Here is a 25,834-nt window from a genome sequence, read left to right on the forward strand (position 1 = left end):
CATTTGTATGTAGTTTGTGTGTGTACATGTGTATATCTGTATGTGTGTGCATATATATGTTGTGTGTCATTAGTGTTAATTAATGTTGCTGCTGCTGTCGTTGTGTGCCTTCAAGTCGTTTATGACTCATGGCAACCCTAAGGCAAACCTATCATGGAAACATTTGTTCAGAGGAGGTTTGCCATTGCCTCCCTCTGAGGCTGAGAGAGTGTGACTTGACCAAGGTCACCCCAGCAATAGGCATTCTTTAAACAAGTCAAGGTGTCTTGTATTTGGACCACACAAGGTACTGTGGTTGGTTTAAAACTGGAAATGAGTTTGTTTCCTCTTCTGCCGCATAAAAATGCAGAAGGGCTGAGAGAGTGTGACTTGGCCAACGTCACCCAAGAGGTTTCATGGCTGAGCTGGGAATCAAACCCGTGTCTCCAGAGTCATCATCCAATATTCAAACTACTATGCCAGAGTGTGTGTGTTTATATGTACTTTTCTTTGAATTCTAAACATTTGGTTTTTTTGGCTTAGAAAATATTCCAGGGAAGGAATATATCAAAAAAATTGGCTGTTAATTTCTGTGTCTCCTCCAAACAACACTGTCACAAACCCTGTGAAAGTCATGCTTAGCTTTAACTGGATTCAATAGGACAAAAGAGTTGCAATAATTTCAAGTGGAGCCCATTGGGAGAACAGCACCCATGTCAACTCAGAAGTAAAAATGACTGAAATTCGGCAACACTTCAACCCACAGTAAATTAATTTAGCACTGTGGCATTACTTTATCTGGATTTGGGCCAGAGTGTGGAATAGATCTTACTGAGGTCATTTAGTAGACACAAGGGAACAGTTTAAAAGATCCATGCAGCACCCGTAACAAGGCAGGATCTTGTTGGTGTAGGGCAGGGAGCAGTGATGAAGAACCTTTGTGGCTGAAGAGCGGGTTATAAATACGATGTCACAGTGCCAGTGTTAAAAGTAGGATGAATTGCTTGTTGGGTGGGTTTCTGTGCTCTGAATTTATACGTTGTTCAAATGGGACAGAGAGGGGAGCATCCTGTCCTTTGCCTCAGACAGCAGCATGTCTTGTAGGAGTCCAGATTCCACCTATTCTTTCTTACTCCCTCTGACCATGTTTGAAATTACCTTCTTGACTTTTTGGAATGATCGTTCCATTAGTCTTCTGCACCAAAACAACCAAACAAGCTTTGGGAATGACTTCCTAGAATTAATTTCTTTTTACTACTTAGCAGGGTGTTCAGAGAGTAACCAAATATCGGGTTGGGAAAAAGTAACTTCTTGTGTTATACATTATTTCTACACTGTAGATGCACCCTGAGAGAGAGAGGAGAGAGACTGGATGTGTGCACTATAAAGGCTGTAGCTCCGTCCTATGGAATTCCGATTTTGCATTTTTACAAGGTCTTTAGCCTTATTTTGCTAGAGTGCAGGTGCCTCACAAAACTATAAATCCAAGGATTCTGTAGGATGGAGCCATGGTAGTTAAAGTGGTGTCAAACTGCATTACTTACTACACTGTACATGCACCCCCAGTTAGTCTTAAAGCTTCTGCCACATTTCTTTGTTTCCTCCCCCTTCCATCTTTTAATTTCTCTTGGAATTAAGATGTGTTGTACAAGATCTTTGTTACTGCTGCTAGTTTTTTTAAAAAAAGGCTTTCATGTATGGCATCCATAGTTTTTTGTGGGTTTTCCAGGCTATGTGGCCAAGTTCTAGAAGAGTTTATTCCTGACGTTTCACCACCATCTGTGGCTGGCATCTTCAGAGATGCCAGCCACAGATGCTGGCAAAACATCAGGAAGAAAATCTTCTAGAACATGGCCACATAGCCTGGAAAACCCACAAAAAAACTAATGTTATGTATATTTTCTATGATATTATTATCTTATTATGACAGTAACCCTTTATTGCCTCTGGAGCTTTTGTGAATTAGGGCCCGTTCATGAGATATATGGAGAGTGCTTCTCTACTGTACTGGAAGAAGATCAGAATTCAGTAGGGCAGGGATGGGGAATGTGTGGCCCTCTGGAAATTTTAGACAGCAATTCCCATCGCTGCTGACTAGAAGCTGCAGGTCAACATCTGCAGGGCCCTATGTTCCCCATTCTTGTTGCAAGGAATCCTTTCTTACTAGCTGTAAGGCAAACTTTCCGAACAACGTTTGCTGAGAAAACCCCATGATAGGGTTGCCTTAGAGTCACTGTAAGTTGACCACAACTTCAAGGTACACAAGAAACAAAGAATGTCCTATCCCTTTCAAGGACAGTTTGCTCCACAGCAATTTAAGTAAAACTATTGCTGGCATGGAATTAAATACCGTAATGGCAAAACCTTTCTTTGTAAGTTACATTTCTGTCTTACAGGCTGCTTTTAAAGAAATAGGGACCAGCTCATGGGTGGGGTAAAGTTGCAACTCAACTGTGTGTAAAACCCAGAGCCAATCTATTTTTTCCTACCAAAGAAGTTCAGTTGCAGGGCAATTACTAAAAAATAATAATAATAAAAAAATAAATCAACTCAGTTAGAAGATTAATATTGGGGTGGAGATAGGGAGTTTAGCCAAGTGATGTCTACAGTACTATCAGACAATTCTCTTCCTCACCAGTGAAAACAAGGAAAGAATCAAGAAAAGTCAAGCTCTTTGCCATAAAAGCATAACTGTACAACTGAGGGCCTCAAATAAACATACATACAAAAACAACAGCAACCAAAGCAGACCTTTCCCATAACAGCTCACTTTAATTATCAGTAATCAAAGTAGCCAAAGAACCTTGCAGGCCAGCCAGAAGGCCTTTGCCTTACAATGGTTTATATGAATTTCATATGCTTGCTTATATAAATCTTCAAATTCCCAAGGTGTTCCTTTAATAATCAGCATAGAAGTCAAAACAACTGGAGAAATAAGCAGAAAGTTACATAGAAAGAAAAAGCTGGTCCAAGGCCATTTCCGGATATGGTGTAACCTGATCCTCCATCAGGGCATTATGTTTACTAAAGCAATTCAGTGAACAGCTGAAAAGGTAAAAAAAGTAGGGTTTCCACCCCTACCTCACTCCGTTTCCCATGAACTTCTGCTGCTGTTCTTTTTGCTCAAGACAATTTAGTAAGATTGTATTGGAGGAACAATGCCATCAATGGGATTTGTTACTGATAAAGGATTTAAGTTACTTAAAAGGAACTGAAGCTTGTAATCCTCTACTCATAAGAAAGTAAGCCTTATGGAAAAATTAGTAGTATATACTTCTGAGTAAACATGTGCAGGACTACTTGATGAGTTATTTTTGATCCCTGATTTTGCTAATTGCCCTAAATCTGCAAAGGGGGGATACACACACACACACACACACACACACACACACACACACAGAGAGAGAGAGAGAGAGAGAGAGAGAGAGAGAGAGAGAGAGAGAGAACACTTTTCTTATCTGCAGACCAAGCTATATATTCAGATATTTTTGCATATATGGGAGCAGGTTTGGATAAAAGTTACTGAGAGCGACTTTCTTCAGAGTAAATATATTCTAAATCTGTATGTCAGATTATCACCCCCTTCAACACCTCAAACTACAGTAGCCTTCTGATAATTATGGCTTTGAAAAAGGGTGTGTGTACACAGATGATTTGAGCTAGTATATTGGCTGTGCCATCACTATTTAAGTGAGGGCTGGGAAACATTTGCTGCTGCAACTATTTTTCCCCTTTATCTAGCTTCTTTCTCTTGATATATTTGGCTTTGAAGGATTGTGGTTCTCATGCTGGTGGGTGATTATGATCATTCAACTGGCTAAATTTTAAGGCAATTTGTTCAAGATCCCATCAGTGTGCAATATTCCTGAGGCACCTTGAGGTATATTAGATATATATCCATATTCAGGGACAGTTCTGACCACAATTAACTGACTGGTTTTTAAATAGGTACCCATGTATTTCCATGTATTCAGTGCATCTGTATCCTACCTCCAGAGTAGCACACTTGAAGGTTATTTTGTTTTTCTCCTCTCAGTGACTTTATAAGGAAGTCAATCTGAGAAAATGTGTAGAACTTGCCCAAGGGATTTGAATTTGGGCAGTTCAAATCCAGCACTCTATTTAGTAAACCTCTCTGGTTCGCCTAATGATGAACATGTGTCTAATACCCTGTATGTGTAAGCACACACAGAAAATGTCAGCGCTACCTGAAACGTTTCCCATAATCTACAGAGTCAATGGTAATTGTATAACAATTTTAAAAAATGTACTTTAAAGTTCCCACCATTGTCAACTGCAACTATAATTTTCTAGCTCAGGGGTGGAACTCCACCAGGCGTTTTTGGACCATAAATCCCATATCCCCTCACTACTGGTTATGAAAACTAGGACTGAGGGGAGATAGACCTCTCCCCCAAAATCTGTAAAGAGAGATAGCACATGATAGAGATGGTTGCAGTAGTGCCTCCCAACAAACACTCTTTATTTTTTGTATATAGTTAACATAATCTGGATCAATTGGTTAATAAATGGCTACATAAAACAAGCAAACTTTTTACAGTATTTGTGACAACCACTCTCACCCCCATATCCAAACCTTTTAACCACTATACATAAATGTTTACAATTCTGTCACCCAGAAAAAAAGTTTATGATCTCCTCCCATGGCACATAGTGAAAGTGTTCTATGCCAGGTTAAACCAGATCCTACAGGAGCAGAACCAATAAGGATGGGCTGTAGGGAGAGAATAAGAGAAAGAGAGATCATTTAGCTATTCCTGCTATTCAAGTTATATATTGCAACAAGACATCAGTTTCAAAATACATGTTTTAAATTCTTCAATTGCTATACCATGACCAAGCAAATCAACCCCCAGCACTGCATTTGATTTCCAAATTTATTTCATTATTTCATAAACCTCAAGAGAGCTTCCTTGTAACCTGCCATGCCTCATTGCTATGGAATGGTGGGATTTGTAGTTTTGTGAGATATTTAGCTCCTCTGTCAGAGAACTCTGGTGCCACAACAAACTATAAATCCCAGTATTCCATACCACAGAGCCTGTCAATTAAAGCAGTATCAAACTGTATTATTTTTGCAGTGCAGATGAGACCACAGAATTACCAAACCCTCAAGCTCTATGCTTAGGATGCCTCTAAGTGTTAGATACTGGAGATTAATGGCTTTCTCCACTATAGATGGTTTGTGATTTCTTGGTCATCTTGGGCTGGCTACTGTTGGAGACCAAATGTTGAGGTTTAGATCAAACTTTGGTCAGTCACTACAAATTAATCCTCAGGTTCACTGGTGAGAATAAAAGAGCCACAATTCTTTTCATTGAACAAGCCATCCAGGCAGAGCCCAATATGAATGTTAGAAAAGTTTAGCTGTCATCCTATTTTGTGGTACCATTCAAAGTGTTGTTGCTTACTTTTAAAACACTACAAACAAGGGACTCTGGTACTTGAAGCAATATCTGCTTCCACATTAACCTGCGTGTATGATGAGACCATATATAGAGGCTGTTTTCTCAGTGCCCATATGATCTCAGATGGTGATGAAGGAGAGAAACTTGTTTAGCATCAATTGTTTAGCTGAACATATTATTCTCCTAGATTTCTAAAGTTCTGATTTTTAATGTGGAATCTGATACCTTTAACTGCTGGGGCTTATTGTTTGTTGATTTGTGATATTATATTAAATTTTTTATCATCAAAACTTCTCTTGGAAACATTCCATGGGGGTTGGTATAGAAAATGTGTTTCTATATGCTTTGAACATTTGTTCTGTTTAAATGAAGAATTCAGTGAAACCCAGAGACAACTTTCTTTGTCCTTTATGCTATATCATCTCAGTGATTCTATTGGCTGGTTCTCCCTATATCCTACTGGGAATCCTTTGTATTTGATATAAGAACTACACTTGTAAAATTTCTGTCATGACTCTGACTGAATATATTATGTTGAGTATACATATGAATGCTTAATTTGGTTAATCCCTCCTTTTTTAGAGCAAGGAGGATGACAGGGCACCAGGTACACATGTTGCGCCCCACGCACCGCCGTGCACGAGCCCCACTGTTTCCAATGGGGCTTGAGCATAGGTGGAAATCGCCTTACGCGGAGGGATCCGGAACGGATCCCCGCGTAAGGCGAGGACCCACTGTATATCCATAGATATCAGAAGTTAGATGAGACTCTTAGGAGTTATGAAAACTGAACAGCTGTATTAACAACTAGCATTTCAATGGGACTCATAGTTTCGCTAACTTATTGCCTGTTGAATCCAGATGTGTTTTACATGTGCTTAATAATATTTATAGCTATACATCCAGAAGTAGAATCTTAGGAGGGGTTCGTTTCTTAAACAGAAGATCTCAATTCTATTTGGTTTCAATCTGAGGCAACTTTTCAAAAGTTTGTCATATGCCACAGAAATTTGCTGTTTAACAGTAATTTCTAAAAAAATCAAACACACACACACACACAAAGGGATACCTAAATCTTTGAATTTTTATTTATTCATTTATTTGCTGCCTTTCTCCTAGAGTGGGACCCAAGGTGGTGTCCAGAAACAGCAAATTAAAACTGAACACAACATCTAAAGTAGCTCTTTGGACTGGAGCCTATATGCTTTTTCTTCTTTATTCAGGACAATACAACTGCAGACAGTGTTCTTTAAGATGTTCTGATAAGGTGGGCTTAAAGTACATGATGTCCACTTGTATTCATTTTGACCCATACTTACACTGGACTATATCTCATCTAGTTTACAATCATACAGAGTTCTTAGAAAGAGCAATTTGTAATTTGGAAAAAAAGCAAACGTGATCTTTACATCTTAAATTTACAGAACTTTACCTGAGGATGTCCTAAATGATGAACTAAAAGCTGACTGGTCATTTTTCCTGGATAGCCAGTAGTAGCAAACAGGTTTTCATTGACTCTAGACCACCTATACATGTAAAGGTCCAAACCACAAAGATTATTAGAGACAGAAACATTAAAATAAAAGATACTAAATACATAGGTCATGACCTCAAGTTAAGCACATGGGAGAGTTAAGCAAAAGGCTTACATCAGTCCCACTGAGATCAGTGGTGCTCAGTGTTAAATTTTGCTAGAATTGTTTCCAGTAAAAATGTAGGTGTGCACAAGTATTCTGTAGCAACACACTCATATTCTTCTACATTTGCAAGCATGAACCTTGGCTTCATTTCTGTCACATAGAGTGAAATATAATCTGCGACACCATCATAAACACAAAAAGCAAATTTATTTTTTCTTGTAAAATGACTTTTAAATCTGATATATTTCTTTCACTCACAGATTTTTTCTTGTAAAATGACTTTTAAATTTGATATAATTCTTTCACTCACAAATTTAGTCTTTTTTTCTCAACAGGCTAATAAGAAATGGAAAATAGTTTAGGCTCCTAAACTAAAACAAAACAAAAACCTAAAGCTCCTAAAGACCAAAGATATACAACTAAGCACAAAAGTTAGAATTGTGCAAGCAATCCCCATTTCCATGTACGGATGTGAGAGCTGGACAGTTAATAAAATGGAGAAAAAGAGAATAAATTCATTTGAGATGTGATGCTGCAGAAGAGTGCTGAGGATACTGTGGACAGCAAAAAGAATAAATAAATGGGTCCTAGAACAGGTCAAGCTGAATTTTCCCTGGAAGCAAAGATGACAAAACTGAGACTGTCATACTTTGGCCACGTCATAAGAAGGCATGAATCATTAGAAAAGGCAATAATGCCAGGAAAGGTGGAGGGAAGTAAAAAGAAGGAAAGACCACATGCTAGATGGATGGACTTAATTGAGGCGGTCACGAATATGAATCTGCAAAAGCTTAGAAGAATAGTGGAGGATAGGGAGTCTTGGAGGTGTCTCATCCACAGGGTCGCCATGAGTCGAGAATGACTTGAGGTGGTTAACAACAATAACAAACTTCAGAGAAAAAAAAATCTCTACACAATATCTCTAAAACTTAATTTGAAGTATTACTACTTCTGGAAGGCTATGAACATGACAGAAAAACCTAAATAAAAGTTCCTGCAGCACCTTCAAAGACTAACAACAACAACAACAACAACAATCTAGTGCTTATATCATTAGATTCAACATCAGTTTAATGCATATACCTGAATAATCTGGCTCTATCTGCATGGACAGGTCTCTTATCCAAAGGGTAACTGTAAAAGAAAATATTTTATAAGGCAGCAACAAACACTCCAGAGAAACCGCATAGCTCTTTTGAAAATCACTGCCCCCTGTACAGAGAACCACAGAAAAGCACAACAACTTTGCCTTATCAACCTAATTTGTAAACTGCTGGCACTTAAAACTAGAAAAATTATATTTTCCAGTCCAATTTTAAAACTGGACATTGAGTTTGGAACGCATGCGAAAGAAGTAGCATACAAAAGAGCTGATAATGACAGTGTATGACATTCCTAATTCTTTTGCCTGTACACAAGAAAGATTTAATTCACCAGAACAACAAATCAATATTGTGGTATCAACTACTATTTCCCAGGCTTCATCTTTCCATCTTGTCCCTCTGCACTCTACCCTAGATTATTGGGGGAGGGGGGCAAAAGTACTATTACTGTTGCTACAGTTATTTAAGGAATTTGAGAAAATAATTTCTAGATAATATAGTGTTTTTCTGCATTATAGGCAACTCAGGTTAACTCTGCAACCTCTCCTTTTTTTACAGTATCACATGTATATTAGGCATATTAGCCTAACAATCAGATTTAAATAGAAATTAGCATTAATAGTTTTATACTGTAGGCTGTAATGGAATCTGACAGATGAACACTTGAGCCACAAACAAATCTCTCTTTCTTCCTTCTAACCTTTGCATTCTTTTCCCTATTTGATTTAGAGTACATATATTTGTAATGATAGTCAGGAAAAGGTTTATACTCTGGGCAGTAATAGAATCTGATAGATGGAAACAGAAGCCACATATACCCTCTCACTTATTTCCTTCGAAACTTTGCATGCTTTTCCTTGTTCGATTTAGTTACAATGCTTGCATTTTAATTTATCTATATTATAATTTGTAGAGGAACAAAGGGAGCATGTAGTCTTCTGGATGGAGGGAAAGATAATATAATAATGACAATAATATTTCTTTCCCATCTATCCCCAAGGCTTTAGGTGGCTGACACACCTCCAGACCCAGAATAAGACCCTTGATAGTAAGCACCTCTGTCTTGTTGGGATTCATTTTCAATTTGTTTTTCTTCATCCAACTAATTAAGTCTTCCAAGAATTCATTCAGAGGAGACACACCATCCTTATAGATGAAGTTGAAGTATTTTATACATTTCTAAAAAAATCCCTAACATATAACAAGTATATCAAAAGCTGTAAGTACTAAAAGGGCAGAGTTATCAAAAACTGTACCTAGATCGAGTAATGTCCCAGATAAACCAGTCATTTCCAGCAACTGCTCCAACTTTAAAAGTATTTTTTAAACACCAGCTTGCTGACATCAGGGGTGTTTGATCAGTTGTGAGAGACAAAACAGCTTGATGGGTCACACGATCATAGAATCGTATTGTCCCATTCTTCTCTGCAACCATCACCTAGAATGAGAGGTAACAGAAAATACCAACTTCAAGTATTTATATCTTTAGCTAATAAATCTAATATTGTAATCTTGCACTTGAGAATTACTCATATATAATGTTTTCTAGGCTTTAGATGTACAACCAATATGAAGGAGTTAAATTCTAATTAAAGAAAAGATGTACTCCCACCGATATTATGAAGTCAACACTACTAATCCATAAGTATAACATATAAACATATTTAATATGATGTAACTTAATCCAAACTGCTTCAGTGTGCTATAAACACATAACATGATAATACAAACACATGATATTATATACAGATTAACACATCAAGTGACAAAACATAATATGACATTTATATAGTACATCAAATTACATGAAAAGAGATTCCACCTAAACATTACGAAGAACTTCCTGGCAGAAAGATCTATTCAATTTTCTACTCCTACTCTAATATTATCCAACACTACTACTGTGGTTTCTATTTTATAAAAAACAGGAAATGTGTTTCTAGCTATATGTTCCCAAGATCTCCAGCTGTTTAAGAACACCATTTAAGAATTCTTGAAGGCTTTGTTTCTGAAATCTATTATTACATAATTAAAGTCTCTTCATGTTGGGCTAAGGAAACAAGTACCTGTAGAATACTAACTAACCTTAAATTCATCTTCAGGATGCCAGCCTACACTCATTCCAGGAGAACGTAGAACAAAATAAGCTCTCAAGTTTCCTTCTAAGTCCCAGACTCTACAAGTAAAGAATATTAAAGTTGCAAAAAGATTTAATACTACAATCATGTCAACAGTCTTTCTTTTAAGGTTTTAGTAAGACAGTCTGCACCCATTGTTTGATCTCAAACACAGGTGGCAGAAGAGAGGATCCATACATGTACTTAAGCTAGCCAATGAATATGAATGACCTTCCTGGCTTATTAAACAGGCCAGAAGATGTCTCTCTATAACAAGACAGGATGCCAACACATCTGAAGGAGTCCATGGTATAACTTCATGGTATAAACCTTTCCTGGATCTTACTATACACGATTACTATAGGGCAGTCTTCCACGTTTATTTTTGGGAAAGGTACTAGAACATGTGGGGGGTCCTGTATGAGGTGGAGTATGTACATTGATTTCAATTTGGTTCCAGGCCTGGTTACAGCATGGAGACAGCTTTTGGTTGTCTTGGTAGACAACCTACACAGGGAACTGAACTGGGGGACAGGGGGTGGGTCCCTATTCGTTCTGCTGGACCTTTTGATGCCATCAACCATAATATTTTACTAAGTCCCCTCCCTGGGATGGGAATTGGAGGTACCGCTCTACAGTGGCTCCATTATTTCCTGGAGGGGTGCTCTCAGAGGGTAGTCCTGGGGGATTCCTATTTGGCTCCTTGGTCATTTGCCTGTGGAAACCCTGAGGGTTCAGTCTTATCCCCTATGCTTTATTACTACATGAAACTACATGCTTCCTTCTACATGAAAGTGCTGGGAGAGGTTTTCTGGGGTTTTGGGGTCAGGTCACCTTATGCTCATGATACCCAGCTCTACTACTCCTTTCCACCTAATTCCAAGAAAGCTGTTTCCATGCTAAACTGTGCCTGGCAGCTGCAATAGGTTGGATGAAGGCAAACAAACTGAAGCTTAATAGAGGTGCTCCTGGTGAACTATAAGATAGATCTGGGAACTGAGATTCAGCCTGTATTAGATGGGGTAATATTTTCCTAAAACACAACTTTGCAGTCCTGGATGTAGCTCTTAGCCTCCTGGCCTAAGTTTCAGTGGTGAATAGAAGTGCAGTTGCTAGTTTGCCAACTGTGCCTGTTCCTGGAGAAGTCAGATCTGGCTACAGTGGTACATTTTTTTTGGTTACATCCCATTTGAATTGCTGTAATGCGCTCTACATGGGTTGCCTCTGAAAAGTGCTCAGAAACTTCAGTTGGCCGAAAGAGCTGCAGCCAGGTTGTTAACTGGGACTGGCTACAGGCAGCAAACAACTCCCCTTGTTGCAACAGTTCCACTGGCTGCCAGTCTGTTTTTGGGCACAATTTAAAGTGCTGGTCTTTGAAAACAGCTTTGCGTCCAGGCTATCTGAAGGCCGACATCTTGCTTTATAAGCCAGCAGAGCTCTAAGCCCTTCTTGCTGTCCCACCACCTTCTCAGGCTTGTTTGGTGGGAACAAATTTTATGAGTACCAGACAAGGTGAACTAGGTCTAACTGGACAAGCCTCCATATTATCATGTAATTTTATCATGGTGTTAAGTATTTTTAATACAAGTTTAAGTAAAATGTTCAATCTAATCTCCAGTGAAAGAAAAAAAGTAATCAGAAAAAAATTAAAACGAGATTTGCTGAGACATCTTTTGAGTTTAGCTCTCACCAGGAAATTGAAAACTTTTTATTAGAATCGGAACACACTCTTAAGTAAATGATATTGCAAGTCTAGACAAAATAGATGTGAAATAAAATAAATACAATTAGTTAACAGCATGAGCCTCCCTGTGCCAAGACTACAGATCAAGTATTTATTTTCCCTGTAGAAATCCTAGGGCCTCCAAATTTGGAGAGATCAGCATCCTTGTTATTTTTTTCAAAAAACTGCACACATTTTGTGAAAACAAAGAACATCTACTTGATTAGGTAATTTACAGACAAAGCCCTTTCTTCTGCTGCCAGAATTTTTTGCCTTGTAGATCTTTCCAAGTCAAATCAACACTTTCCATGTGTGTGTTTAATATGTGGGGAAAAGGACCACAGTATAATTCAAAATGGTGAATCATTTTGGCCAAAGAACATCATGTCCCCTTCCCAAAAAGCAAAGAAGCTGAGATGCAGGGAGTAATAGAAAATTATATCTGTTCCTCCAATTTATGATTTAGAGCCTGTATCTGCTTTATGTTTTGTTGAAACAGTAAGATCATGCTCAGTAACAGAACGTCCTTGGAGAGCAAGGTACATCCCAACACACTTTTCTATCTTTCTCCCCATCTTTTCTCCACTCTGCACAACTTAGCTTTGCCAGGGCCACTTAAAAAAGCATTTAGTACAGAACAGGAGGGAAACCTTTGGCCCTCCAGGTATTTTGCAGTTTAACTCTTAGAAATATGAAGAATGATGATGAGAGATTATGGGAGTAATAGTCCAAAATATCTGGAAAAACATTTGTACACCAGAGAAAATAGGGAAAAATAAAGCAAAAAGATCTGTTCACAATCAATAAAGCTCATGTAGAGAAATGATTAAGAGAATGACCTGAAGAACCATAAAGTTTGGAAAAAATAGCTATGAATATGGTATTGGATTACAAGTCCCATCAGCATTAGCCAGCAGAGCCAGTGGTGAAGAATACTGAGAGTTAAACTCCAACAATATGTGGATAGCCTAGGCTAATAACTGTATTAGTCCTCCTATCAAACTAATATGGAGATAATACTGAACTCCCTTACATGAGTATAGATCAAAACTTATGAGAATAAACGTACCTGTATTAGTCCTTGAGAACCACAAGACTACTTAAATACTTTTTACTGCAAAAGACTAACCTCACTATTTCTTTAGAAACTGAGGTACAGTGAAACATTTAAAATAATTTAAGATGCTATATAAATTGTAAGTAACATTATCATTACCATTAATGACGGTTTTCAGGTAGTCACAGAACTGTACAGGTGGAAGGTACATCAATACTCATCTAATCTAAACCTCTAGTGCAGGAATCTACAGCTAAGTCATACCCAGTAGACGGCAATCCAATCTCTGTTTAAAAACCTCCGTGAGTCCACCATCTTGCAAGGTACGTGCTTTTCACTACTGAACAGCTCGTACCATCTGGAAATTATTTCTAATATTTAGATAGAATCTCCTTGAACTTTGAACCTATTGGTTCAGGTTCCAATCCTCTGGAGCAGTAGAAAACAAGCTTGCTCCATCTTTCACATCCCCCCATGGTCCTAAAAGCTGCTGGTTCCCCTTGTCTTTCTTGTGCACCAATATGCTGACTGAAGGCCCCTCTGCCACCTTATTTTCTCTCACAGCCCACCTACTGCCATTTTCCCACTCACCATTTTCCTGGATCTTTCCTCCGCTCACTGGGGGAGAGAGCATACCCCCCACTTTGGGAATCACTGATCTAGATGCTATAATTCTTTTGATGCAACCTGTATAGGCTGTTGGTGCAACCGATATGCACACTAGACTTTGCTTCTGTATCATACCGCTGACTTATGCTTAGCTCATGGTTGACTAAAAGGCCTGCAGTCTTTTTACCCACTGTTGTCAACTATCCAATATTTGTACATGACCTTTCTTTGTACCTTACTTTCTTGACAAAATATAGTATCTTACATGTATCACAGCTGATGTGCATTTATTAATTTTGACCCAGTTCTCTAATCTCTTAAGGTCAATTCAAATTCTGATTCTGTCTTCTGAGGTATTATCTACCCCTCTCAGTTTACTATCGTCTAAAAATTTCCATCATCTTGAACATGCGGAACCCATACTCCACCCATGCAGAAAATTAGTGATTGTGGAGTCATTAGTTTGGAAAAAGTTGATAGTCCTCAGTTGATGCCTGTCAATAATTAGAGCATTCATTCAAAATATTTCCTGTTTTAGCTGCACAAATAACAGGTGAATTTCAAGTCAATAGACAAACAAAACTGCAATCAATTAGTTGCCACAACAAACTGCTTGCAGATGCAAAAGAATAAAACTGAAGATAAACTGTTTTCCTTAACTGTTTCCTTCTGAAACCTATCTAAAGCAACAAATAGTTGATGGGAAGGAGGTAGACAACAGACAAGCAACAGGAAAATATTCAATCACTGTAAGTCAGTGGAATCCTCAAGGAAAAGAAAACACAAAAGATTTTAGGGGGAAAAAAGAAAACAGCAATAAAACACTGGGCAGCGGTTTGTAGAAAACAAAGCATAAAATATGCTAACAGAATACTCAAGTCCAGACACTTAGTCAACATTTTCATGCACATCCAAGTTGAATTTGGGGAAAAATTTTATAATTTGGAAGATACTTCATTAGTGTTTAGCTTGGTTTTCTAGGCAACCACAAATTATGAGGGCAATACTGCTCTCCTTTTTAATTTTAAAATTAAAGGAACTTACAATTGTTGCTATATGGACTATCCTAGGCAGATTTTTCTTTGCAGGCATTTTGACTGAATTTGGGAAACAGCTTGATTTAGAAGCATGAACAAAAATACATATAGTATAAAAAGCAATAGCTGAAAACTGAGAAATCATTTTTGTTTTGGTTCTTGAATTAAAGGATCTTGACAACCAAAACAAGCAGGATTGATTTGCTCTGAGAGCAAAAGCTAGGTGTCAGTCACACTATGCATTTAATATTGTTCGTTGTACTAATCTGTGTACCCTAATACATTTAATGGGGATTAACATTCATTGGTTTCAATGGGTCTTCCTAGTAACTGATATGTCCACAGCAAAAGAAAGAAGGAGGAAACAGTAGGGCCGCTGCGTGGAGAAGATGGCAAAATGCTAACTGAGGACAGAGAAAAGGCAGAATTACTCAACACGTTCTTTGCCTCAGTCTTCTCAGAAAAGGAAAAGGGTGCTCAACCTAAGGATAATGGAGCAGAGGACAGAATAGGGGAAATGCAGCACAGAATAAGTAAAGAGATAAAATCTAAATGAATATAAGTCTTCAGGACCAGATGAACTACATCCAAGAGTATTAAAAGAACTGGCAAATGTAATATCAGAGCCACTGGCAATAATCTTTGAGAACTGCTGGAGAACGGGAGAAGTCCCAGCAGAGTAGAGGGGGGCAAAAATTGTCCCCATCTTCAAAAAGAGGGGGGAAAAAAGGATCCGAACAATTATCGTCCAGTTAGTCTGACATCAATACCAGGAAAGATTCTGGAGCAGATCATTAAACAGAGAGACTGTGAACATCTAGCAATAGCAATAGCAATAACACTTCTATACGGCTTATCAGTGCACTTAAGCACTCCCTAAGCGGTTTACAGGTGTAAGCTAATTGCCCACAACAATCTGGGTACTCATTTTAGCGACCTTGGAAGGATGCAAGCCTGAGCCGAGCTTGAACCCTTTCGCTGGTATTGAACTCGCAACCTTATGGTTTGTGAGTGAATGGCTGCACTACAGGCATTAAACCACTGCAGGGTTCTAGAAGGCAATGTCATAATCACAAAAAGTCAAAATGGGTTTCAGAGAAACAAGTCATCTAATCTCTTTTTTTTGATAAAATTACCAGCTTGGTAGTTGAAGGGAATGCTGTGGATATAGTATATCTTGATTTCAGTAAGGCCTTTGACAGGGTTCCCCATGACATTCTTGCAAACAAGCTCGTGAAATGTGGGCTAGACAAGGTAACTATTATATGGATTTGTAATTGGTTGACTGGCCAAACCCAAAGGGTGCTCAACAATGGCTTCTTTTCATCCTGGAGAGAAGTGACCAGTGGGGTCCCACAGGATTCTATCCTGGGCCCAGTGCTATTGACCATCTTTATCAATGATTTGGATGAATACTTATCAAATTTGCAGATGACACCAAACTAGGAGGAGTAGCTAATACCCCAGAGGACAGGATCAAAATTCAAAATGACCTTAATAGATTAGAAAGCTGAGCCAAAGCTAACAAAATTAATTTCAACACAGAGAAATGTAAGGTATTGCAGTTAGGGCAGAAAAATGAAATGCACAGATATAGGATGGGTGACCCCCTGGCTGAACAAGACCACGTGTGAAAGGGATCTGGGAGTCCAAGTAGACCACAAACTGAACATGAGTCAACAGTGTGATGCGGCAGCTAACAAGGTCAATGCGATTTTAGGCTTCATCAATAGAAGTATAGTGTCTAGATCAAGGGTAGTAATCATGCCACTATATTCTGCTCTGGTCAGGCCTCACCTGGAATATTGTGTCCAATTCTGGGCACCATAATTTAAAAAGGATGTTGAGAAACTGGAGCATGTCCAAAGGAGGGCGACTAAAATGGTGAAGGGTCTGGAAACCATGCCCTATGAGGAACGACTTACGGAGCTGGGGATGTTTAGCCAGGAGAAGAGAAGGTTAAGAGGTGATATGATAGCCCTGTTTAAATATTTGAAGGGATGTCATGTTGAAGAGGGAGCAAGCTTATTTTCTGCTGCTCCAGAGAACAGGATCTGGAGCAATGGATGCAAACTACAGGAAAAGAGATTCCACCTCAACATCAGGAGGAACCTCCTGACAGTAAGGGCTGTTTCAACAGTGGAACACACTCCCTCGGAGTGTAGTGGATCTCCTTCCTTAAAGGTCTTTAAACAGAGGCTAGATGGCCATCTGTTGGGGATGCTTTGATTGAGATTTCCTGCATGGCAGGGGGTTGGACTAGCTCTATGATTCTAGCTGCAGCATAATGCTTTTTAAGAAAAAGTAGAAGAAAAATATAGAAAAAATACCTCTCCCACACAAACATGGATTTAACATAATTGTTCTCATTCCAAAAAAAGCATTGGCAGACATCATCCCACAACATACATAATTTCTACTCCAGCCACCATTTTCTTCTTACGATCATAGCAAGTAAAGTTACAATGAGCATTTTCTCCTTTTGATGCAGTCTGTATGTGAAGATACAAGTAAGTTGTGGTAGGGATGGGAGTAATTATGATCCACACACTTTTAGTTTGTCAGACTAACTTGGATTAAACAGTGATCCAGATCAGGATTTTTTTTTTTTAAGAATTGTTGTTAACTGGCAACAATGTCAAAAAGTGCAATGCCAGGTAATCCTAGACATACATACAGTGGTTTCCACTAGTGAGAGATGGAGAAAGAGCCTTATGACTTTTCTTATGTAACCCATCAAGCTACTTTTGGAATTCTGTATTTTAAAAATTTCAAAATATCATTGCTCACTTAGAACTCACTGCATGCCCTTCCGCAGTTTGGCCAAAGACAGACAGGAAGGCAGAGATGCACTGAGTACTCAAAGGTTGAAAATGTGCCTGGAAACAATATATAGACCAGACACTCATCATGCTCCTGTGGCAAGACAGAACAGTCTCCAGGAGACCAGGTTGAAAGCATTACAAAAAGATGTGGTGTTTTCAAATCCAGTAAAACATAAAATATGATTTTATATAGCTAAAATATTTTACTATGCTTTTTTGCTGAGAGACCATAATAAAAGAAAATCACAAAAAAATCAGAGAAGCACAAGAATTGTTTTAAAAAAGCAGAACTGTTTGATGAAATAAAGCATGGAATCATAGTGAAAAATGCCCTCTTCCCAGTTATTAGATTGGGGTGGGCAACTGGAAGGCTAGGATCTGCAACAGACCCCTGAGAGACCTTGGAGGGCCTTACCTGCTCCTGAAAAATAATTTAAAAATTGTTTTGCTCTTAAATACATCTAGGGTGTATTGAGGCATTTTCACCATGTTTGGATATCAAAAAAGGTCTCTCCTGCACCTAGATTGGCCTGGGGTGTCCCACAAAGTGTGGAAGAAATACGCCCCATGTCCCTAGTGTACATTATTGGAGTATCTGGGAGCAAAAATTGTTTTGAGGCCCTGATGCCCCCAGGAGGGCTTGGAACATGATAAAAATGTCCTCCACACACCGCTGGAATTCATTTGGTGCCATTTTAGAGCAAAAAAGTTTGTTTTTTGCAAAAATGGTTTTGACCACTGAAAAGGCCACAAAAACACCCTTGTGGGTCACACTTTGCCCAGATCAGAATTGGGTCCTTAGATCAGAATTGGGTCTAAGCACAGGAATCATCCCTCACCAAATGCATCATCCCTTACCAAACAGGAGGTTGGCTATGGCTGATGGAAACTCAAGTTAAATATTTGCAGAAGTACATGTTGCCCAACCCCGACTTAGTTGTTGTTACTACTACTGTATTTGCCACTCTAACATGAACCGAAAAAATTCTCTTCCTCCTGAAGCTCATGTGACCTAGAAAACCTGCTGGTAAACTAGTGACAGGATAACAAGAGACAAACTCCAATGCTACTATAAGCACAGCATGGTATCTAGCGTACAGCGATTTGTAGGGATCTTGAATAGTAAAACTGTGTTAGCAACATCTATGCCAGCCTTTCTCATCCTTCTTACCCTGGAGGGACCACTGAAATAATTTTCAGATCTCAAGAATCCCTTGCATAAAAATAATTACATCTATAGGTCAAAAAAGTGTTGTTATTTTCCCCCTGTTACAACCTTTTGTGGAAACCCTAGTGATCTCTTTCAGAAGCCTAGCATTCCAGGGAACAATAATAGAGAAATCCTGATCTATGTTCTTCCTTGCAATGCTGATACATTGTTTCAGCTCTGTCTATATACAGAAAGGTTCTCAAAATATGGAGAGGAAACAATATGCAACCCTTGGGTAATAACACTTCACATATAGGAAATGGGTAATAAGTGAAAATATACTGCATATGTTTTTTCCTATTAACTTCCATTCTTAGCAAAATGGAACACTTATGAAAGTTAATTATCCATACAAATTAATTTGATTCTCTACAATGACTTTAAAGTTTCTATGCACTATTTTTAAGACAATTCAATAAAATGATTTCATGTCTAAAGTATCTGAAGACTAGAGATATGCCTTTCCTAATACACAGTAAAAATGACAACCAGGAAGTGCATGGCATTCATTAAGATCACTTTCTCAGCAGTACAATAGTGTGAAGTGAATACCTAATATTAATATCAGTAACATATGTTAAAGAATATTTGTTTCAGAGAGTTCACTCTATTTGTAGAATGCCTGTACACTGTAACAAGACATAACTTTTAATATTGCCTAGCTCTTTGTAATGATTAAATGATTAAATGGGGGGGGGGGGAGAAGCCACATCTGTAAGACATATCTGAATTCAAAAAAATGGGCAAAACTACAAATCTACGGATCATCAAATATTCTCCTTATGTCATCATCTTTACTATGGGAGGATTTCAGCTAAGATTAAAGTATTACAGTACATAACACCTACATTAGAGACTGTCAGATAAGTCCAAATCTTTAGAGAGAAAGAGATTAAAGCTGCAATTGAATGCACACTTACCAGGAGTAAAACCAATTCAGTGCAATTGGGCATACTTCTGATTAGACCCACAGGGCAGAATTGTACTATTATTTACCATGAGGAAACAAGACATTCATATGTTCTAAATGCAGTAGACCATTTCCATTATAGGTTAAAGTAGATACATTATTTTTGCTACTAAATATGCAGAGAGTAAAAAAACAAAAACAGAACAAAACCCAGAAACATTCCAATCTGAAGTTAATATTGTTAGGGCAGTACTTTGACCTGTAAACTGGCACAGTAGGTTCATATATCCCTACCACTGAAGTAATGTAAAATGAGGGGTAAAAGAGAGGTGAAATGTTGAGTGCAGAAAATAAGAACCAGAAAACATTTCTTAAGCATTGCCAATAGTTTTGAATGTGCAGGATGACTCCCAGAACAATATGTCTTGGCAGAAAGTGTGATCAAAAGAGAAAAGAGGAACTGCACACTGAAATACTCTTGGGATTCATCTTTTCTTTGAGTTCTTACACCATGTATCCATCTTAATATCCAAAGAATGAAGAGGCCAAAAACAAAAAGGGGAGTGGCAAAAAGACCTTCTGAACAAAACACAGCAGATAATAATTTAGGAAAATGCTAGAATTACTAGATTTCCGTAACAAAAGAACAATATAATTGGGAGCAAATTGCTACTGGACAGCAATTATTAGCCAACCATATGTTAGTATGTTCATTATTACTTTATTAAATAATGCACAGGGAATATGTTATGTTCAGTTTATATACTGTTCTATGAAAAAGCTTTACTGCTGAATAAAAGCCCTCTCACTAGAAAATATATTATGAGAACAATTTGTGTGCTCTATTTTTGTACCTGTATGGACATCATGGTGTAGTAGTCTGAGTGCTGGACTCTGGAGACCAGGATTTGAATCCCCAATTGGTCATGGAAACTACTGGATGACCTTGCACAAGTCATCACACTCTATCAGTCTCAAAAGGAGGCAAAGGCAAATCCCTGCTGAACAAATCTTGCCAAGAAAAACTTGTCATAGGTTTGCCTTGGGGTCAAAAACAGTTTGAAGGCACAGAAAAACAAACAAACAAAAACAAATGGATATAAACAGAGTTAAATTCACATTGGGTTAACAAAAATACATACCTGCAAGTGTGGTCATCACTCACACTTGCTATTTCTTGACCATCTTTAGGTGAGAATACTAAATCATTAATGTAATCAGAGTGGCCTTCAAAGACCTATTGATGGAAAGGGGAAATGTTTTTATTATAGAATGGGGAAAAAGTATTTGAAAGACAGAAAAAGTTGTCAAATGCAAAGTAAATCCATCTGTCTGAAAAGCAATTAGAGATTAATAATAAGAAAAGGCCATATGGGGGAAACAGTATGTAGGGGTTAAAACAGCCATCTTAAATTGTATTTAGAAGTAAAACCAAAGACGATATGGAAACTGGACCACTGATATTATGTTCCCAGAGAACTAAACTTGTTAGGAGGCTGTTATGTTTAAGAATTATGATTCCAAAAAGTCATCAAGAGCAGCCTTGTGTAAACTGCTTTGTAGCACTCTAGACTCAATTTTACAATCACTAATTCCATGTGGAGTAAGGCCAGTTACATAGTGCAATCTGTGATCTCAGGCACAGTAATAAAGAAGCAATCTCATTCATATACACACACACACAGATGTATGACTGAAATATTAACAAACAAATAAATAGCACAGAATAATGACAACTGAACCAGCTGATATGATCAGGATATGGCACTGTTGTTTTGGTCAGTCTCCATTAAATGTGTCTCCCCAAAACCTAACCATTTACAACAGGTATTCCAGGGTGTTGGACTCTTTGTTAAAAAGGAAATAAAGGGATGGCAGGCAGGAAAAAAAAGTGTTCTGGTTCTTCTATAGACACCTGTTTTTCACTTTAACTTTTCTAGGAGAGCAAGTTTCCAAATTCTGCTCATGCAGCTGACAATTTGAAAGTCCATCCAGATGTTTCTGGCCTGAAACACACAGACCAAATAAGGTGGTTTCTGGCCATGTTGGGGCATGCCGTTTAGAGGACGCACACTCCCAAAGCGGCTGGAAGCTGCGCTGAGGCTATGCCATACTGGGAATAGCCAGCCTAAAAAGGAGTCAATTTAGCATGGGACTGGTGGCAGGCCACTTCAGGAATGGTTTATGCTCTCACTGTCCAATCAGGGCTGAGGCAGCCAGAGGCTGCTCCTTCTGGGCCACGTGCTTTGGCCCACTCTCTTCAAGATGAGCCACTGTTAAAAATAGTATCAATGCTTTATTCTGTGAATTGTAATTGTTGCCTTGTAATATTGACAATAAAACCAAACCATTATTTAATCTGGGCGGGATACAGACCGCCCAAAAAGGGCGGTCTGTTCATGCCTTGTTTTGCTGCGTGAGGGAGCCGCAGCGGACAAACCGCATGGCTCCCTCGCGTAGTAAAAAGAACCCGCAAAAAGTGGGTTCTTCTTGCGCCATTGTGACACCGCAGTGCACCAATGGCGCAGTTGCGGTGTCACAATGACGCCAGGGCATGTGGACACTAGGCGTCCATCATGTCAAAATGGCGACGTCCATGTGTACAGGGCGTCGCCATTTTGACACCCTTGTCACGTGTGAGGGGTGAGGGGCGTCTGGAAGTGCTGCCCCTCGCACGTGACGATGGCGCCCCATAGGGCCCGTCTGTATAGCGCCCTGATTATATAATTTGTGTTGTTACTTCCCTTATAACAGATTTCCAAAAATCATTTACTTTTGGACACTGGACTCAGAAATGAAGGAAGGAGCCAAATGCTCCAAACAACCTCCAACAAAGTGGGGGTAGATGTTTCTTGACATGTTTTAGTTTCCTAGTAGTATAATGCCATCCATGCACAACCTTTAAAGTACAGTCATCTCTCCATATTTGCGGATTTGATTATTCACGGATTTCATTAATATGTTCTCTCTAGGACTGTCTAGGTCCTCCAGTGCAACTCTGTGGTCAACTTTAACTAAAAGTTGCACTGAAAGACCATTTGTAGCTACTCCAGTGCCATTCTGTGGTCAGTGTATGTTGGACATTGACCACAGAGTTGTACTGGGGGACCTAGAGAGGTGTCCTCTCAGGTAAAAACAGTGTTTTTGTTATTTGTGGTTTTTCCATATTCATGGGGGTCTTGTTCCCCTAACCCTAGCGAATATGGAGGGACAACTGTATTTCCTCTACGTAAAGCTGAGAATGATTTGTAAAATGGGGAATACTGTATCTTGCTCCATATTCTTTCAGGAATTTGTATTTTTGAGAGTTCGTTCCCAAGATAGTCTAGGTCATTAAGGGAATTAAATTGTACATCTATTAATCCTTTTGTATAGTTTGGAAACTTGTCCCCTAGTTTCAGTTTTGTTTGTCACATATAATTTGTCAAAAATATTTAATGCTTTTGGAGACCCTGATCCTCACACTGTGCCAGAGATAAAATCTGCCCATTCTGCAGCCACCCAAGTTTTAAGTCCTGGACTCTTTGCTTAAGAATATTTGCCAGTAGTAGTAATTTTCCTCTAGAAAATAATTTTCTAACTTTCCACATGTGGTCTCTTCACTCCTCCCAAGTTGCTTCTCAGTCTTTTGAAAATAAAGAGGGATAAATAAAGGGACAGGTTGGTGAATTCAAACAAATGGGTTATCCTGCACCTGGGCAGTGTATATTTTGGAACCTTCTAGAGCTTTACATAAACATTTTGGTAGTAGCCCTGCCCACCTACATCTCCTCTATACAGCTTCCTTCCAAAGATGCCAGTTCCATGGACACTGATGCAGCAATCCAAAGGACAGACAAGACATGACAAGGGGAAGATGGATAGGATTGTGAGAGTTCACAGATCACCACTTGAAGAACTACAGCTAGAGGCATGCAACCTGTCCCTCTTCTTCATGGTCTCTGTAACACTCACAAATGGAAGACTAGCAAGCTACACAGTTAGGAGGCAAAAGTATTACTACAACCAAATCAGAAGTTTACTAAATATCAAACCAATACAACATAATCGAACTGAGCATAACACTCCCTATCCATACAAGGTAATATCAATCAAGTCTGGCAAAAGCATATTCTACAGAGTTCAGTGTCAGACAAATTGATGACCGCAGCCTTAATTGATCTGTAAAAGAATACATACAGAAGCAAGAGTCCAAGATAGTAACATCCATTTTACAATTGTTTCTCCTTCTCACCTTACATTCATCCTTGTCTTGGAAATCCGATGTGAATAATCTTAACTTCCTATCAGCACCAGCAGTACAAAACCTAAGATAATCAGAAAAGCAATACAACATATTATATGATGTTATACAACTAAAATGTAGCCAGTACTCTAAAAAAAACCACAGATTTATTTCCCAAAGTAAATTCACGTTGCTTCTTACGAAGTGGAAGATACATTCAACTACCATATTTGTCTGACTGTCTATATCAAATCACAGCCAGGCACAATTAAATTAGAGTATGTACTTACTGTTATTCTGGGATGGCAGGATGAACAATCAACCACAATTGGTTAATCTCCATGTGCCAACCCAATTAGGCAGGAGACCCACATTATTTTACAGTTACAGTATTATCATCAGTACTCCTTGACTCCTCTGTCAGTTAAATCATCTAGCCCTGACCTAAACCTGCTTAAATCTGCAAGCACATCACAGTCCTTGATGCTCTCTCGTCTAATGCTCATGGATAAAATGAAATGAATAAACCATCTGGTGTCTTAATTGTGAAGATCTTTTTGTATAAACTCTAACTGCGCTATAGTTTTTGGTGGGTTTTTCAGACTATGTGGCCATGTTCTAGAAGAGTTTATTCCTGACGTTTCGCCAGCATCTGTCGCTGGCGTCTTCAAAGTTCTCCCTTAAATGGAACAGATGTCAAATTGTTTCTGGACTTCTGGTCTTCCTCCCAATGATGTAATCATAGAGACCTCCTTGCTACTGTAACATACAGTGCGCCCGTGTCATATGAGGGCACGCTTTATGCGGCTTTCAGCTTATGGTGAAAGCCGCTCACCATAAAAGGCAATGACATGTGTGCCCATGGCGCACACCCCATGCTGCCCTGCGTGCACAAGCCCCATTGTTTTAAATGGGGCTTGAGCATTCACGGAGTTTCCCTTACACGGGGTGGTGGTCTGGAATGGATTCCCTGCATAAGGGAAAGGCGCCCTGTATTTCATATCTCATCCTGCAGAAACTGTTGAATCATGACATGTGTCTGCAACATATTGTAGCATTTTCCTTACTCTACCCAAAGTTCAGTGCTTGAACATTTAACACTAGTTCAATGTTTGAACTTTTAAAACCAGAGTCTCCAAAATTTCCTGTGCCCACAATACAGCTGTCCAAACAAATATTGATGTTGCTACTGATGATCTTACTGTTAAAGCCAAGGCTTCATGAGCCTTCTTCAGAGCTTTTTGCTCTTCTCTCAACCATTCCTTAAAAGCTGCAGCTCTATCACGTTGGACAATTGCTTCTGAAATTGGGCCACCCAATAATGGGATTTTCAAGAATTCTCGTTGTTGTTGTTTGCCTTCATGTCATTTCCAACTTATGGTGACCCTAGAGTTAATGTATCATGGGGTTTTCTTGGCAAGATTTGTTCAGGGGAAGTATGTGCTGTCCTGTGAGACTGAGAGCACGTCACTTGCAAAGGCCACCTAATGGGTCTCACGGCCAAGCAGGGAATCGAACCCTGGTCTGCAGAGTCACAATCCAACATGAAGTCGAAGGCTTTCATGGCAGGCATCCATAGTTTTTTGAGGGTTTTTTGGGCTATGTGACCATGTTCTAGAAGAGTTTCTTCCTGACGTTTCGCCAGCATCTGTGGCTGACATCTTTAGAGAATGCCAGCCACAGATGCTGGAGAAACGTCAGGAAGAAACTCTTCTAGAAAATGGCCACATAGCCCGAAAAACCCACAAAAAACTATCACAATCCAACACACTAACCACTATGCCAAGCTGATTCTCTACCAGGAACTATTCCTCCTTCTTATTAAAAGAATAAAGATACTGAGTATGTTTTTTTTAAATTTTCCATTCCATTTGAATGAGCTCTTTGAACATCTCCAACCACCTATCTGTCTCTTGAAAACTGATACTAACTTGTTTTTAACCTTAGCTAGCAAGTTGAGAACTCTCATT

At 38.8% G+C, this 25,834-nt stretch overlaps 1 protein-coding gene across 3 annotated transcripts in view; it reads right to left on the reverse strand.

The window, feature by feature from the left end:
- Window positions 1–2,745: 2,745 nt before the first annotated feature.
- LOC149311810 (nucleoporin Nup37-like) overlaps window positions 2,746–25,834 on the reverse strand; it is a 30,135-nt gene continuing 7,046 nt past the window's right edge. For all 3 annotated transcript variants that reach the window (XM_089527975.1, XM_089527973.1, XM_089527974.1), the window contains 7 exons: window positions 23,874–23,946; window positions 20,782–20,876; window positions 10,237–10,327; window positions 9,408–9,589; window positions 8,132–8,182; window positions 6,841–6,934; window positions 2,746–4,714 (listed from right to left, as the gene is read on the reverse strand). In XM_089527975.1, coding sequence (XP_089384101.1) covers window positions 4,601–4,714; window positions 6,841–6,934; window positions 8,132–8,182; window positions 9,408–9,589; window positions 10,237–10,327; window positions 20,782–20,876; window positions 23,874–23,946 — 700 coding nt within the window. In that variant the 3' untranslated portion in view covers window positions 2,746–4,600. The remainder of the gene's footprint in view (window positions 4,715–6,840; window positions 6,935–8,131; window positions 8,183–9,407; window positions 9,590–10,236; window positions 10,328–20,781; window positions 20,877–23,873; window positions 23,947–25,834) is intronic.

This window comes from Sceloporus occidentalis, unplaced genomic scaffold, assembly GCF_023333645.1.
Source record: "Sceloporus occidentalis isolate IW3139 unplaced genomic scaffold, rSceOcc1.0.p SCAF_5, whole genome shotgun sequence".
Classification (NCBI taxonomy): Eukaryota; Metazoa; Chordata; class Lepidosauria; order Squamata; family Phrynosomatidae; genus Sceloporus; species Sceloporus occidentalis.